We start from the raw sequence: 18,123 nt of genomic DNA on the forward strand, positions 1-18,123 counted from the left end.
GGTCTGTGTTCTAAAAGTTTACCTATAAACTTTTGCAGATCATAGGTAATGATCTGTAATAAAAAAAAAAACCCACAAAACTATTTTAAGTCGTGGATGAAAAGGTTTCCTGTCACTCCACAAGGTCTTTTCAAGCTTAAATGAATTTAGTTTGTATTTTTAAATTCATCTATAGTCCTTAGTGTCTTTTTGTTTTTCTTTTTATTACAATTTAGTTAAATTTTATTAGATAGGCTTTTGTGTACTAACCACAACAGAAACATTATTGCTAGTGTATTCAAAGGAAAGGGAATTTATTGGTAGGGAATTAATAACCTTCTCTGACAAAGCTATAGTGACAGCTGCCCATCATTGGGTAGATGATAATCTTTTGTTTAGAAAACACCTTTTTGCTTTCCAGGAATATGGGTTAAGCATCTTTCCTACCTCTCTACCTCGGATTGCCCATTTTTATGTTTAACATATATATAGGTCAAGTATTACTGAGTTAAATACTGAATAGCTAGTAAATACTAAATAAAAGGAAACATGCTTTTGCGTAGTTTTCTTTTGCCCTTGTCATGCTCTGAATACACTAAGAAAGTATTGTGTGTTTGAAAACAAGTGTTACTTGCAATAACTGAGTCTCTAACAGGCCCTTGGTAACTTAATTTTGACACTTATTTTCTAGAACAGCTTTCAGTGCCACAAGAGAAAGCAACAGAATTACTTTTGGATATTGAATCCGTAATCACCTTTTACTGTAAATCACGTAACATTAACTACAGCACATCCCTCAGCTGGATACATCTACTGAAACCATTGGTGCATCTTCAGTTGCCACGCAGCGATTTATACAACTGCTTTTATGCTATCATGAATAAGTACATCCCCAGGTAAAACACGTTTTAGTAATAATAGTTTTTAAATGAATAAAAGTCTGATTTGTTTTGAACTAAAGTTAGATTTACTTTGGTGGTAAAGTAAAAGGTTCAAGTATTTGAATCTTAACTGTTATTTGACTTTATTTCTGTGGTTGTAAACATTTTTTAAAGGGTTCTTTGGTTAAGAATTTATGCTTGTAAAGTTGGTACAATCTTTTGGTAGTATCCCTATTATAATTTCTTTCCTTATAAAAATAACATTATAGTGTCTATACGAAAAGTAAAATTTTTGGAGTGCTGCCTTAAGTGAGGTGCTAGCATTACAGCTTGAAATGTAATCCTATATATGCAGGCACTGAACGAGTAATTAGGAGTGTGCTGAGTATTAGGAAGATGAAATATAGAATGCTAAGGGCATATTCAGTGGGGGCGACCTAACTTGTCCTGGAGGTCAGAGATGACTTCCCTGGGCAAGTGACCCTTAGGCTGAGACTAGATAGGTAGATGTTTAGATGGTTGCAGGTGTGGAGGGCCAGAGGCGAGGTAGTGCAGGGGCTGCATCCATGAGGCCGGAAAGAATTCTTGTAGTTCCCTGTGTTACCGATTAGGTAGTCAGGATTTCAGAGGGAAGAGGAACTTTTGACATAATCTGCACAGGGAATTTTGGATGCACACTGGAGTCCTTGAGGGAGCTCTTAAGAATCCTGATGCGTATTTTTATATCTGACTATCAAATCTCTGAGAAGGGCACCCAGGCATCATTGTTTTTTTTAGAGCTTCTCAGTTGACTGCAATGTGCAGCCAAAGTAGAGAACTCTACTATTCTGGAGCTTGGTAGTTAAATGACTACCATTCTTTACTGATTTCTGTGATACACACTATACTAAATGCAGGTGTTTTGTGTGTTTTCTTATTTAAACTATGACCGCTAAAGGGTAGGTATCTCTGATATACAAGTACAAAAACTGAGGCAAAGAAAGAGATTAAAGACTGACTCATGATTACACGTCTGGTGTATGTCTGAGTCAAGATTTGAACCTAAGTTTGGATGGCCACCTGTGTTTTAACTAATACAGTTTTCCACCCTGGTTGCTTGTTAGAAACCACTGAATAACTTTTTCTTTAATAGCTCAAGATACCATTTTCAGATCATAAAATTTATCCTTTTAGTGTGTGTATAGCTCATTGTTTTTTAGTATAGTCACAGGATTGTGCAGCCATAACCACAAAATTTTTTAGAACATTTTCATCTCCAAGAAGGAATCCTGTACCCATTAGTAGTCAACTCTCCATTTTCCCCCAACACTGTCAGCCCTAAGCAACCACTTCCTGAGGCAATCTTTCTGTGTCTGTGAATTTACATGCATTGCATGGCTATATCACATTTTATTTACTCATTCAACAGTTGGACATTTGGATTATTTTCACAGTTTGGTTATGAATAATGCTGCTATGAACATTTGTGTACAAGTTTTTGTGTAGACATGTATTTCATTTCTCTTGGGTATGTACCTAGAAGTGAAATTGCTGAGTTATATTGTGACTCTATGTTTAACCTTTTGAGGAATTGCCAGCCTTTTCCATAAGTATATCATTTTACATTTCCACCAGTAGTGAATGAAGATCCCACTTTTTCCACTGTCAACATTAAAAAAAAATTATTATAGCCAAACTAATGAGTGTGAAGTGATATCTCATTATGGTTTTGCTTTGCATTTCTGTGATAGTCAGTGATGTTTAGCATCTTTCATGTGCTTTCTGGCAGTGTGTGTATCTTCTTTGGGGAAATGTCTGTTTAGCCCAAGAACTTTTAAAACATGTGGGTCCTTGAAGTTTCAACTATAAGTGCACTAGGTAGAGCCTAGGCATATTTTTTAAAAACTCCCCAGGGTAGAGAACCTCTTTGCTACCTTGAAGCCACAGTGCTTCATATACATAAAACAGACCCAGAGATGCCAGGAATCAGGACTGTGGTCGTGGTAGAGCAAGACTGGAATTCATACTTATGAATCATTCAGTTGCACTAGGTTTCTCAACTGCTTGTATTTTACCACTGCTCGGTGTAACAGAGCTAGTGATGGCAAGGGACATGATGCTCCAACTTTTTCTCTAGAGACTATGTTGGTAGTGGTAGTTAGCAATAGTAGGGGAGGGGGCTTTACCCTGAGTTGTATAGTACACTATCTTGTTAGGTTCCTCCAGGTACTGTTTCTATGAGTTCCACATGTAATACAGCACTCCAGGCAGGGTCAGCATTAATGCCTCTGGATAGAACACAGCCCCACAAAATGCTGCTAGAAGAATTCCATTGTAATGTATCTTCTCATTACAGATCCAGTGTAACATGGGTAGAATCCTGTCAAGTCAAGCACAGTGCCTTGCAGTGGAGAGTAGCTTTGCAGTACAGAGCTATTAAATGAATAAATGCTGTTGCAGTAGCTAACTCCCTGAGATGTCCTGCTAGGGACACATACTAGGCAATGGTTCCTACAATTTTATGTCTCTACTCTAAGGTTTCCGTGTCTTGCCTTAACAGTCAATTGCCTTGCATATGTTAGAGTGGGGAAAGTATTCAGGTGAAGGAAGAGGTAATCTTGCCAGTATGAATCCAGTTCTGTCTCTGGGCTTCTGAATTAACAGCCTAGGGCCTTCTCTACAAAATTTCCCTGTTATCTACAATATAAAAAAAAAAAAAGTAGATAGAGAGTGATACCAAATCCTGGCATTGATCTCAGATCTTGGTTTTGCAGAAATTGTTTTTCATTGTTCCTACTTAAATAGCATTTGACAATATTCTTTATCAGTGCTTTTATGTTAAAACTGTGACATTCATTTCATTAGCTTTTTCACATGAAGCCTTTTGCTTCATTTCAATTTCTTTACAATTTGCTTTTTTTGGAGACTGTGCTTCTACCAAAATACCGCTTGTTGAAATACTGAATTATATATAGAGAAGAGTCGTATGGCATAATAGTTTAATGCACAGTTTTTGTGTACAGCTCTTAGCTGACTTTTTAAACTATGTGACCTTGGGTGAGTTACTTGCCCACAGCTAAGCTTCAGTTTTCTCATCTGTAAAATGAGGAGAATAATAGTAACTGTTTCATAGGGTTGCTTGTCAAGATAAAATTAGATAACTTTGTAAAGTGCCTGTTACAGTGTCTGGCATGTGATATTTTCTCAGTAAATATTGACTTTTATTGAGATCACCTGTCCTTGAGCTGTTTACATTTTTATTGATTCATTAGACGCAAGGGAAGAAGGCAAGAAGTAGTACTCTTGTTTAATAAAGTGTTTTGTACCTCTTGGGATTCATTCTGAGCACTAGTACCCAGGCCACTTCAACTAAGGCTCTTGATCCAGTATTTTGTTACCTGTGGCCATTTCAGACTTTTACCTCTGCTAAAGGACATTCCTAATTGAGTATGTTAACTATGGAGCTAACCTAAAGCCTTCCTAGGAGTTTCCTTGTATTTGGAGGGGAAGAAGAGAGCTGGTCTTTTTTTTTTTTTTTTTAGACCTCTGTAGTTCTCCTTTTGGGATGTAGAACTTGTCAAAATAACCTAAATGGTCCTGCTCTTTCCAGTGGTCCCTGTAGTTCTTTCTTTTGAGTGCTGCCTGGGTTGAGCTGGAGAGAATCTCCTTAGAGTTGGCTGTAGACCTGCTGTTTCTACAAACTTTCTGTCAAATCAGGGATATTAGGTGTTAGCAAGAGATTTCTGGCTGATGTATCAGGTAGGCTTGCTGTGAATGCTGTGGTGTTCAGGCATTTTGGGGGGTGGGGAGAAGGAGGTGGGTGTTGCAGGAGGACTAGTTACTGATATGATCATTTCTGATCCATTAATGCAAAAACCTTGCTTCTCTTGTCTTTTAGGGATTGTTCTCTGAAGGGAAGACCATTTCATCTTTTCCGATTACTCATCCAATACCATGAGCCTGAGCTTTGTTCTTTTCTTGATACAAAGAAAATTACTCCAGACTCCTATGCACTCAACTGGGTAATAAAGTGAAAGTAGGAACACTTAATGAAAAATAGCTTTCTATAAAACTATAGTTAGGTTTATTTTCCCCCAAGGAAGAGAAAGAAAAGTACTAAATTATAGACCGTTACTACTTAAACCAAAGGAGTAAAATTATTGGTACTTCCAAAATAGGTTTTTTAGTTCTTGACCATGTTAGTTCAGATTATTTAAAATGAAGTTTAGCCTTTTGTTTTACATGTATCTCATATTGCATAGATAGTACATTCATATGTAATATTTGTGAGATATATGTATGCAATATGTGCTAATATGGGCATGTAATATATGTAAATATGTGGTATGTATCAGTTCACTTTAAAACTTTGTGTGATTAAATTGTTGATGGTGTGTATAAGAATTGATATCCAAACATGAGGAAAAAGACTTAAGATTATATTGATCATTAAGAAATGATCAATATAAAGAAATACAAAGTACATCTCAGTGCTCTGTTATTCTATATATTTTGAATGGGAAGTTTTATTATTCTGGGTCAGTGGTTCTCAGACCCTTTGGTGTCAGGACTTTTTATACCCCATGTTTATTGAGGATCTCTAGTTTATACAGATTATGATGGTTAGAAATTAAAACTAAGAAATTTAAATATTCATTTAGAAGTAGTGATAAATCCATTACATGTTAACATTAATAGCCTATTTTTCTAATGCAAAATAACTGTATTTTCCAAAAGAAAATTAGAATAGTGACATTGTTTTATATTTTTGCAAATCTCAATATTCGGCTGGATCACAAATAGGTAGATTCTCATACCTGCTTCTTTATTCAGTCTGTGATGGTACCACAATTCATGTAGCCTTTGGAAAAGTATTGTTCACTTGTGAGAGAACGAGTATGAAAAAGGCAATTAAAGTTCACGTGTTATTATGAAAATAGTTTGACCTCATGGACTCCCCTGTAAAAAATACTCTTGGGGACGTCTAGGGCTCCTCAGACTACACTTTGAGAACTGCTCTTCTCAATTAACTTGAAGATCTTTCTAAAACAGTGATTGAGTCCTAGAAGAATATATATTCAGAAATTAAACATACTCGTTGATCATGTCTTAACCTAGCTTTCTTCAGAAAGGATTCCTTTCTTTCACTTATTAACTGTGTGATTTAAAACACTTAGCCTCTGAGCTTCAATTTCTTTATCTGTAAAATGGGAAGAATAGTAATACCTACCTCAGAGGGGATGAGATGAGTAAACAATCAGGAAAAGGTACTTAAGAGAACTGGTTTCAACTGTCATATTAAATCTCAGACTGCAGCAGCCTACTCTTTAGTGTTAGCCACAGTCTTATCACTTTGAGTTGAAATCATACAACACCTATAAAATTGTAGTTTCACTGAGATTCATATATTGCCATTCATACTTATTTGTATTCAAGTAAAAAACTAAGCATTCTGATGCCTTATAGAGGTCTCTGCTGTCACATCATGCCTCAGAAATGCTCTTTCTGTTGCCACAACTCTGAATTAGTCTTCAGTTCCAGTAGTAGATTTTACCACGTACTAAAACAACTGGTTTCTCTTCAGTCAATGCCCCAACTAGTTCTTGCTATTAGTATCATGTCTATGGAATGGAGTCTTTTTTTTTTTTTTTTTAATCATGAGATGAAACCATTAAAGCTAGTTCTTAAACCTTGAGGGACCTACAACTGTGAGCAATGCAATGATAGCTGTAGTTTGGCTATGTGACTTTAATGATGGCCATATATTGCATGTATGCATATATTGCAGTTCTATTTGTATTTACATCTTTGGGATTTGTAATAGTAACCTTTTTTTCTTTCAAAGTTTACTTATTTTTGAGAGAGAGAATGAGTGGGGAAGGGGCCGGTGGGGGGAGCGGGGACAGAGGATCTGAAGCAGGCTCTGTGCTGACAGCAGAGACCCCGATGGGGGACTTGAACTCACAAACTGCAAGACCATAACCTGGACCAAAGTCGGACACTTAACCGACTGACTGAGCCACCTAAGTGCCCCTGGTATTTGTAATAGTAATCTTATTTGTAATAGTAATTTTGAAAACAACAAAAAAACATTAGTAACATTTTATACTTAAAAGCTTTGTGGTGAAGTGTAATGGCAGTTAGCTTGGGCTGTGGAATCTCAGGTCATTTTTCTAGTGTAAATACTGCCACTCACTATCTCTTTGAGCTTGGGAAGGTTGTTTAACACCAGTTTATTTCCTCACATGTAAAATGGGGAGAAAAATGTCAACGTTGAAGGACTGTTGTGAGACTATTTTAAATAAGAGATAATAAAGGATATGTGACAGTAGTTTAGTACTGGCACAAAATATGCACCAATGTATATGTTCCCATTAGCCATTAAAAATGTTTTCAATTTAAACCCCTAAATGGAATTGTTTCTGTAGCTAATGAAAATTGAATAAACAGATCACTGAGTTTATGCAGTTTAAAACACAGGCTCTAGAGAAACTTATTAAACAGCTCTTTTATTTAAGAGAGAAGACCACAGAGCTCCTGAAACACAGGGATATAAATGTCTCATGTATTTCAGATGATGGACATGTAAGCTTTGGCAGCAAGTCACCTTGCTTGTCATTGAAAGTTGACTCTGTGTTCTTAACTAACCATGTTTGATCCTTACAGTTACCTTGTAGGTGAAGAATCATAATAATTATGCTGGGTACCCTTATAGTGGTAGTTATGCCAGTTATTATGTTATGGCATATATGTATTAGTGACTTTAGATACTCTAGGTTAATTATCTCTCCACAACAATGGTAGAAGAACGGGAGCAGTTTCCCCGCCCCCCCTTTTTAAGTAGAAATGGGAGTTTTAGAGGTTAAGTAATATGCCTAAGTCACACAGCTAGTAAGTGGTGTCATTATGCCTTGAATCTACATATTCTGCCTTTGCATTACATACATTAAAATTAAGCTACACATTAAGTATCAGGTGCAGATAATTGGATATAATGTTACACATTTGTTTTCATACTTTTAAAAGAACAGGTCATTTCCCGTGGTTTATGTCTCATTTCATTTCCTGATTACAGCTCGGAAGCCTTTTTGCATGTTACTGTTCCATTGAAGTCACTCAGGCAATATGGGATGGATATCTACAACAAGCAGATCCATTTTTTATTTATTTCTTAATGTTAATAATCCTTGTTAATGCAAAGTAAGTATCAAGTTGCTTAGATTTTTTTTGCCTTTCTAGTCTCAGGATGTTCTGTTAATATTTAACTCAAATTCATTTGTTTCTCTTTTACAGAGAAGTTATTTTAGCACAGGAGTCTGATAGCAAAGAAGAAGTTATCCGTAAGTAACTTACTGTAGAGAAAATATTTCACGTCACTTAATTTTCTAAAACTCAGTTTTCTCATCTGTATATTTCAGAGATTAGTCTACAGAACTCTGAGGTTTCATTCAACTCATATACACTCTATAGGTACAGACCTTAAGGCCTATTTTCCCTTGATTTTGCCATCCTCATTCATTTCTTCCATGTTTTTTTCAGTCTTTCAGTTCCTTTTCATATACTGTTTCTTACGTTTCATTGTTCATACCAGATGCCCTCCTCTTTCTCCCCTCTTCCTTCTTAATTTACCTTTGAATACTCAGATTTCATAATTACTTTCATTGTGGAAATTTGGTACTTTTTTTGGGGTTTTGCCATTCTAGCCCCCACACAGATTTAGTTATTACTTCCTCTTTGTACTGCCACTTTGTATTATTTGTATTATAATGTTTATCTCACAACATTATAGTGGTTAATTTTCACATTTCTCACACAAGACAGAATTCCTTAAGTCAGGAATTATTTCTTAGTCACTTTTTGTTTCCAGGGGCCCTGGCACTTAACATGTGTTTGTTAAATAAATCACAGTGCTGCAATCAAGGCTAATGAATATGAGTTGATTGCCTGAAACGATCTTTCACTAACAGCGGAATTGCATTAATAGTGTCAGCTCCTTTGGGAAACTCCACTGCTCCTTAAGCAGTTTTAAAGGCTTTACTATTGACATTCCATTTATGTAGTTTTTATTATGTTGAAGATATTCTAGTTTTGCTACATAAATAATGTTCATGATTGTATTTTCCACAATTTTTAAAAATGTTCTCATATCTGTAATTGTTTTTCAGAGTTCTTAGAAAATACTCCATCCAGTTTGAATCTAGAGGATATAGAAGACCTTTTCTCTCTGGCTCAGTATTATTGCAGTAAAACACCAGCTTCATTTAGGAAGGTATAAGACAAATTATCAGCTTCAGTATTTCACATTTTGTACATTGTTTTATTGTTCATGTTGTGTCCACTTCAGTTAAAATACTCTAGGTTGTCATTTTTTTTTTTTTAATATTTATTTTGAGAGAGAGAATGCATGAGCAGGGAAGGGCAGAGAGAGAGAGGGAGAGAGAGAATCCCAAGCTAGCTCTGTTCTGTCAGTGTGGAGCCCTAGGTGGGGCTCGATCTCATGAACCTTGAAATCATGACCTGAGCCGAAATCAAGAGTTGGGCACCTAACTGAGTAGGCCACCTAGGTGCCCCTCTTTTCTGTCGTCTGTGTTGCAGTTTTATGTGATTTTTCACTATAAATACTTGCCCCAGTGGAGGGACAGATTGAAAAGAGAGCATACACATATGCTAGGAACCATTTCACTTCACTCTGATTATTAATTATTTCTGATCATGAGGAAATGGAGAGATTTCTTATGCTAGTGCTTTCTTGACTTTAAATATTACAGAAATCTGATGATGTATGATTATGTCTCCTTTATCTGGAGTTCAGCTTTGCACAATTTTAATGATGCAGAGTTGTGACCAAAAGGTCCTTTAGTCACATAGAGACTTAGAACCTTTCTCAGGCCAGACAAATGCTTTCAAATGAAAGGACACCAGATTAGAAACACGAGTGGTGTGAGTCCTAGAAAGTAAAACTCCAAGAAGCAAAAGCTAATATTGGAGGAGGCACAGAATTACCATTTATAAAATAAGCAGATTTGTCTATGACCTCAGGTGCCCATGAGAGCAGTATTGTCTTTTATTTATTTGTTTTTAGGCACTCTATAATAATAATTGCTAGTTGGTGGTCATGTCGCTGAAATAGCAAGATGAGGTTAAATTATGTTCAGTATAATATGTGTCAAAAGGCAGAAAAGAAAAATCTTTTAAGAACATTTCCCCTGAAACTAATTAATTAAAAAAGAGATTTGTTTCTAGGGACTAATTTCAGCTATTTTAATAATTGCCTTATGTAGACCACCTCAGCTGCTAACAAAGTGGGACAAGTCAGATGATGGGATAGTGGTTTAGGATGCTGGATGAAAAAGAAGTTTTACTCTTTTCAGTCTTGTAAGAGGAACAGCTTTTATTCTTCAGACCTAGTAAATAATCTGCACTAGCAGTTGCTAATTAAACCAGGCTGTAGATCAGTATATTGCATAATTTATGCCTTATTTTTGTTTTTATTATGTTAAAATATGAAAAGTTGTAACCATTTAAAAATTTAATATTTTTAGATAGTTTATAGGTGATATTAAATAGTTTAATAGTATATAGGTGATATTATAGGAAACAACTATGTAGAATGTTTTAGTTTTTCATCACCTTTTATTTTGTATGAACTCTGACAAGGACTTTTTCTATATAGCCTTTTTGTAGCCATTAGCCTATAAGATTTGAGATGATACAATATTAAATTTTAAAAATCACATGATTCAAGGGTATTATATAATTATTTTCATCATGGTTTATTAAGAATATTTTTTGAAAGAAAGATTGATATTGTTTTTTCTTCATAATGTTTTAAAAATTTCTCTACAAACAGGATAATCACCATCTATTTGGTAGTAGTTTGTTGGGAATTAAGGATGACGATGCAGACCTGAGTCAGGCTCTTTGTCTGGCCATCTCCGTGTCAGAGATCCTTCAAGCAAATCAGCTTCAAGGGGTAAATAAAGAAAACCCACAGTTTGTTGGAGGAATGTCCCTTTTAAATGCAAAAACCAACATTTCCTCCCTGTTTGTTGTGAGTGATTAATGTGCTTAATCTTCTGTCCACGTGTTCATTTTTTAAATTTTTTATTTGAGAGAGAGAGAGAGCGAGAGGGTGTGCGCATTACTTGGTAGTAGGGGCAGAAGGAAGAGAGATTCAAGCAGGCTCCACGCTCAGCACAGAGCCCAAGATGGGGCTCAATCCATGACCCTGGGATCATGACTCGAGCTGAAATCAAGAGTCAGACACTCAGCTGACTGAGCCATCCAGGTGCTCCCACATGCTTATTTTAAAACTGCCAGCTTGTGTGTGATTTTAATTGTCAATAATGAATTATTCTTGACAACTGTTTTCGTAAATTGCCAAATCTTTTGCTTTTGGCAAAGCAACAGAATATTGTATAAAGTACTTAAAAGGGTGAATTTAGCATTTATTAGTTAAATTCTGGGTAATTATACAGCTAATTGAATTACATGATCTAATGCCATAAAGCATCTGACAAAGAATTGAGGATATACCATAATTTTCTGTCTCCTATCTTCATAAAAATCTAATGAGCCAGTTTTTTTCAATATGTTTATTACTAGTAGTGCAACAGTTAACCATGAGTATGTGTATTTGGAAGGTGGGGTGTATTTCAAAGATGGAGGAAAGAAGAACAGCCATGGAAAGACAGGTGTTTTACAATAGATCTTTTGAAAACAAACATTTCACATGTTTTTCTTATTAGAACTAGTGTTAAAAACAAATGAAAACCTGTAATCCAGTTTAAAGATCCTCATGTGAACTTCCTCAGTTCAAACTGGCATTCCAGAACCTCCTCTCACCCCCAAAAGATGTTCTTGTATGAATTTAATTGTTGGCAACTTTGTAAACTTATTTGCAGAAATAGGAATTATATCTATATCTGTGTTTATAACTATATAGTTTTAAAATATACATTTAACATACACATTAAAATTTTAAATTCCAGTATAGTTTTATAGCTCAAAATGACATTCTCCTGCTACATATTTTAAGACTTTCTAGTCAGGAACGGTATATACAAAGTGTTCAAAACAAATATAGTTATTTAAAGATCTTGAGGTTATTTTCCTGTATCTCTGCTAATTGGGTCCTCCTAATTCTGTGAGATCCATTTTTTTAATAAACCTATTCCCTCTTCTTTGCTTAATTGTAATACTATATTGTGTCAAATGTAACCCTCATGGCAAATTGCAGTATGTCACATGTTGTTTTCTCTTAGGAAGGAGTCCGGTTCTTTGTGGTGGATTGCCGTCCTGCAGAACAGTATAATGCTGGGCATTTGTCAACTGCTTTCCACTTAGATTCAGATCTGGTTAGTATAAATGCTAGTTAAAATTTTTTAATAAAGTAAGAGAATAAATAGGTTTTTCTTCCTTAGCTCAGAAATAAATATACATGTACTAGATTGGGGACATTTTCTTTCTGCTTAAGGAGGGAGTCTCTGCCCTTATAACAAAAGTGTTCTCAGGTTTCCTTTTCACCCAGGACACTCTTTTGGTATGATGAGGGTAGATGCAAACACTGTTAGGTATGGCTTACTATTGCTTACCATTGTTATGTCAGTAAATTCTAAACTTCTTACTGTGAATTGTCTGATGTAGCACTTAGCATAGTGCCTTGCATCTAGTAAGTACTCTATAAATATAAGCTCTTTCTATAACTGGGTAATTATTCTAGAAATTTTTACTATAAGCCTTTTTTTCCATCGTGAGTACTTAAGCATAAACTAATATTTAATAAGGATAGTATGTGGCATACAGGTGCTCATTTTTTAAAATTTTATACAAGGGTCACTTTACTTACAGGAGAAGATGAAGTAAATAATTAAATATTGTGAGAAATACTTAGAGCAGTTGGTAGAAGTAGGACTGACATCATTTAAACCATTCTGGTTATAAGAGCCTCAGAGATTAGGGAAGACAGAAAGAGGAGTAAGCCCTTTTGCTAACTATGCAGTCTGCCTTTCATCCAGCTCATCTGAAAAAGGTGATGCTAAGGCCTGAAAAGGCATGGAGGGGAATTTAGGTGGTATTGAGAGGAAACTTAGGGAATATAGAGGTAGAACAACTCAGTTTTGGGTGCATTAAGGAAGGTAATCCAAGCTTGTTTGCATCCTGAAAGTGAACCTGAGCCTTTCTCATCCTTGGTTTGCCTAGGAGGGCCTAGTTTTTCTTTTATGCTTATTTAAGAATTTGCTCAAGTGATTCATGAAAACTTGATTTTTTTCTTCAGAAAACTCAAAGAATGTCTCCAGAGCTAACTATTATCAGCTTGTTTAAGCTTCCAGACCTTTAGTATATATTTATATATTTCTTGCTTCCTTTTTCTTTTTACTTGATTTTTCAGTTAACAGTTCACTTATTTTTTCACCAAACTGTTTCTTAGAGATCTTTCCATTCAGTACATTCTTTTTTTAATATCCCTGCTTTATTTATTTATTTATTTTTAAGTAAGCTCCAACGTGGGGCTTGAATTCATGACCCCAAGATCAAGAGTTGCATGCTCTACTGACTGAACCAGCCAATTGCTCCTAAGTGCATTCTTTTTAATGACTGTATAGTGGACCATGGTACAGGTATACCATAATTTATTGCCCAATTGATGTACATTTGGGTTATTTTCAGTTTTCTTGTAATGAACAATGCTGCAGTTAGATCCTTATACATGTTTTGTGAACTTGTACAAATACTTCTATAAAATAGACTACTAAAAGTAGAACTGTTGGTTTGAGGGTTGAGTATATAAAACATTACTAGAAATGCTTTATCACCCTTTAAAGAGACTGACCCAGCTTACACTTTATAACTAAGTGAGAATGTTTCAACATCGCATTATATAGCACATTTTATTTTACAGTGAGAATGTTTACAACATTGAGTAAGAATGTTTCATCGTTGCATTATAGTACATTTTATTTTACAGTAATGATGGGTGAAAAACCATCATTGAGGTTAGTAATTACAAGGTGGTAATTACTAATAATGTTGAGCGTCTTTTTGCAAGTACACTGTTTACTTTTTTTTTGTTTTGTTTTTTGTTTTTACAAATTGCTTTTCTGTGGTTTGTCGGTTTTTCTCTCAGATTTTCACTGTATTTTTTTTATTTATTTTTGAGAGAGAGAGAGCGGGAGGAGCAGAGAGAGGGGGACAGAGGATCCAAAGTGGGCTCTGCACTGACAGCAGAGAGCCCAATGTGGGGCTGAAACCCGTGAACTATGAGATCATGACCCAAACCGAAGTCAGACACCTAACTGACAAGTCGCTCAGGAGCAGCGTCACTGTGCTTTTTATGTAGCCCTGTTGTAACATTGTAACAAATTTTTGAAGTTATTGGCATATCTGTTTCCTTGAAGGAAAGAAATTAACTTTTTTTGTCCTTTTAACTCATGTACCTAGAGTAGTGCTAATAAATAAATTGGCTTCTACTATTTCTGACTGCCTTCTAAGAAGTATATCGTTTGCCATATAAGTGGAAACTAAAAAATATACCTTGTTTCAATGTATTGTTTTTAGCTATGGACCCTTTCACTCAGTGTTAAACTTTTCTTGTCATGATACCTAATGACACCATAGCTTGTTTAAGAAACAAACCAGATTTTTTTCTTAGCATATTTTCTTTGCATGTTTCACCTTTCTCTGAATCTTCAACTTTTGTTCTAATGTATTATAGGTACACTTATATGCATTTATTTTCTCTTATCCCAGGGATTTTATTTACAAGAGCCTTTTTCCCTTTGTTTTTTTTTTTAATTTTATTTTTTATTTTTTAAAATTTACATCCAAATTAGTTAGCATATAGTGAAGCAGTGATTTCAGGAGTAGATTCCTTAATGCTCCTTACCCATCTAGCCCATCCCGCCTCCCACAACCCCTCTAGCAACCCTCAGTTTGTTCTCCATATTTATGAGTCTCTTCTGTTTTGTCCCCCTCCCTGTTTTTATATTATTTTTGTTTCCCTTCCCTTATGTTCATCTGTTTTGTCTCTTAAAGCCCTTATATGAGTGAATTCATATGATTTTTGTCTTTCTCTGACTAATTTCACTTAGCATAATTACCTCCAGTTCCATCCACATAGTTGCAAATGGCAAGATTTCATTCTTTTTGATTGCCTAGTAATACTCCATTGTATGTGTGTGTATGTGTATATATATATATATATATATATACACATACACACACACACACCACATCTTTATCCATTCACCCGTCGATGGACATTTGGGCTGTTTCCATACTTTGGCTATTGTTGATGGTGCTGCTATAAACATGGGGGTACATGTGTCCGTTTGAAACAGCACACCTGTATCCCGTGCATAAATGACTAGTAGTGACATTGCTGGGTTGTAGGGTAGTTCTATTTTTAGTTTTTTCAGGAACCTCCATACTGTTTCCCAGAGTGGGGGCACCAGCTTGCATTCCTACCAGCATTGCCAAAGAGATCCTCTTTCTTCGCATCCTCGCCAACATCTGTTGTTGCCTGCGTTGTTAATGTTAGCCATTCGGACAGGTGTGAGGTGGTATCTCATTGTGGTTTTGATTTGTATTTCCCTGATGATGAGTGATGTTGAGCATTTTTTCATGTGTCGGTTGGCCATCTGGATGTCTTCTTTGGAGAAGTGTCTATTCATGTCTTTTGTCCATTTCTTCACTGGATTCTTTGTTTTCTGGGTGTTGAGTTTGATAAGTTCTTTATAGATTTTGGATACTAACCCTTTATCTGATATGTCATTTGCAAATATCTTCTCCCATTCTGTCGGTTGCCTTTTAGTTTTGCTGATTGTTTCCAAGCCTTTTTTTCCTTTGTTTTCATGGTAGCTATGTAAATATTTTCTGTCTGGAAGAATATTTCAAATTTGGAAATGTATGTGAAACACAAGTTTACCACATTTTTAGTTTTTAAAAATTGTCTAGATGCTCCAGAATCCGTCTGAGTTTGCACAGTCAGTAAAATCTTTGCTGGAAGCACAGAAGCAGTCCATCGAATCTGGCTCCATTGCTGGTGGGGAGCACCTCTGTTTTATGGGCAGTGGTAGAGAGGAAGAAGACATGTACATGAACATGGTCCTGGCACACTTTTTACAGGTATGTTGACAGATTATTTCAGTTTTGCTTGGTTATTGCTATCATCTTTAGGAAGTTCTCATAGGTTAATTTGTACTGTTCTCTATATTGTCAAATTTATATGAAGTTTTTCTTTACAGCTTACAGGTTTTCTGTCTTGCCAAGAAAGGACTTCTTGAGATTTTTCTTACATGTTTCTATGATTTACTTTTTATGCTTAAGTGTTGAATCGTCTGGAATTATTTTTGTGTAATAAGTGAGGTAGGAATAAAAAAAAAAATCTTTTCCCAGATAGCTAACCAGTTGTGCTATCACTTTGAAATAGCACCTTAAAAAAATTTTTTTAACGTTTATTTTTGAGAGAGAGAGAGACAGAGACAGAGACAGAACACAAGTGGGGGAGGGGCAGAGAGAGAGGGAGACACAGAATCCAAAGCAGGCTCCAGGCTCTGAGCTGTCAGCACAGAGCCCGACATGGGGCTCGAACTCATGAACCATGCAATCATGATCTGAGCCGAAATTGGATGCTTAACTGACTGAGCCACCCACCCAGGCGCCCCGAAATACCACCTTTTTAATTCCTCAGTGCATCAGGATCTATTTCTGGATTATTCTATTGCAATGCTGTTTATGTCTGTTCATTCCCTAGTACTTTTTACAGTAACTGCATAATTCAGTTTAATATATTTACTTTGAAATAGAATAAATATACATGTATGTTTATTCATTATACTTGGCCATCTTTCCTTTTTGTGTTTGAATGTTGTCTAATTTGTATCAGTGATTTTATGCAGCCTGTTCCTCTATCTTCTCTACAAAACCTCTCTCAGTGATGGCTCTTTCTTCATAAAAATAATTGTTAGGTATTCTTTGGTATTTTATACATTAAAGTCTTCATTTTATATGACCCTGACTTACGGAATTAGCAAGACGATAGGCATGGTGTTGCACTAGTTACTAAATTTGGATCCATTTCTGTTCATGTTGTACTTTACTGGGAATCTGCTTTGAGAAAGTAAGTCTAAAGGAAAGAATCCTTAAAAGACAAAACACGAGAAGGAACAAGATATATGGGGGAAGGGTTGTAAGATAATTTTATACCTTATTAAAGGAGAGATTTTAGAAACTTACACAAAATAACAAAAATAGGGTCTCAGACTCATTTTACTTACAAATTAATTGGCCTATTTTAAAAATGCTCTGGTGTAAACTATAGATTGTGAACATTAACATATCACATGGCAAGAATTTGAAATATTGTGAACTTATTTTTTATAACTCAAGTTCTTAATGTGGTTTTAGAAAGTTTTCCTCCAACTTTTATCATGGAAATTTTCAAACAAAATCAAGAGTACATAGAGTTGAACCATATAAACTCTTTATAAAGACATAAAACCACATTATCGTTATACTTTATTATAAAAAAACCTAACTATTGTTCAAGTTTCTCTGATTTTCCCAGGATCCAAAACAAGACATTCTGCTTGGTTGACATCCTTTAAATCTCTTTTAATGTATAGGTTCCCTTTCCTAATTTTTTTTCCTTGCAGTTGGAAAAACTGGTTACGTTATCTTATAGTGGGTCCCCCACATACTAGATTTTGCTAATTGCATTCACGTGGTGGTGTTTATCAGGTTCTGTCCCTGGTATTTCCTCTAAGTTGGTAATTAGATCTAGAGACTTGATCAGATTACTTTTTTGGGAGGGGGGGGCGGACAGGAAGTCCTGGGTGGTGTGAACTTTGGTCAGGAGGTATGTATTGCCCATATCTTTCTTTTTTGTCTCTTTCTCTGTCAGTGCACATTAGATCCATTGATTTTTATAGTAGTTTGTAACATGGTAACATTCTATTATTTCTTATTCATAATTAGCTAGAATAATTGTTTTTATATTTCCTTTTTATAAAAGATACAACATATTTTGAAATCTTTTAAAAATTACTCTAATTATATCTAAAAATACAATTAACTGATTTTAGTTTGACTTGTTATTATATTATTGGAACTATAATACAGATAAAATCACAGTCTTGATAGGAGCCATGAAGTTGTCTCCTTCTTTCCACCAAGCGCCAGACCTTACAGTATACAAGGTAAATGTATGTATCTCTCTATACCAGAGTCCCAGATGTCAAAGAAAACAAAAAGTCCAGAAACTTAATATATAACTATGTATAAC

At 35.3% G+C, this 18,123-nt stretch overlaps 1 protein-coding gene across 2 annotated transcripts in view; it reads left to right on the forward strand.

Annotated features, from left to right (window-relative positions):
• The window catches only part of TBC1D23 (TBC1 domain family member 23), a 58,552-nt gene that overhangs the window by 23,528 nt on the left and 16,901 nt on the right, over window positions 1–18,123 (forward strand). For both annotated transcript variants that reach the window (XM_015065941.3, XM_015065942.3), the window contains exons 4-11: window positions 671–875; window positions 4,738–4,861; window positions 7,915–8,039; window positions 8,133–8,179; window positions 9,005–9,108; window positions 10,690–10,812; window positions 12,104–12,196; window positions 15,795–15,965. In XM_015065941.3, coding sequence (XP_014921427.2) covers window positions 671–875; window positions 4,738–4,861; window positions 7,915–8,039; window positions 8,133–8,179; window positions 9,005–9,108; window positions 10,690–10,812; window positions 12,104–12,196; window positions 15,795–15,965 — 992 coding nt within the window. The remainder of the gene's footprint in view (window positions 1–670; window positions 876–4,737; window positions 4,862–7,914; window positions 8,040–8,132; window positions 8,180–9,004; window positions 9,109–10,689; window positions 10,813–12,103; window positions 12,197–15,794; window positions 15,966–18,123) is intronic.

This window comes from Acinonyx jubatus, chromosome C2 (assembly GCF_027475565.1).
Source record: "Acinonyx jubatus isolate Ajub_Pintada_27869175 chromosome C2, VMU_Ajub_asm_v1.0, whole genome shotgun sequence".
NCBI lineage: Eukaryota > Metazoa > Chordata > Mammalia > Carnivora > Felidae > Acinonyx > Acinonyx jubatus.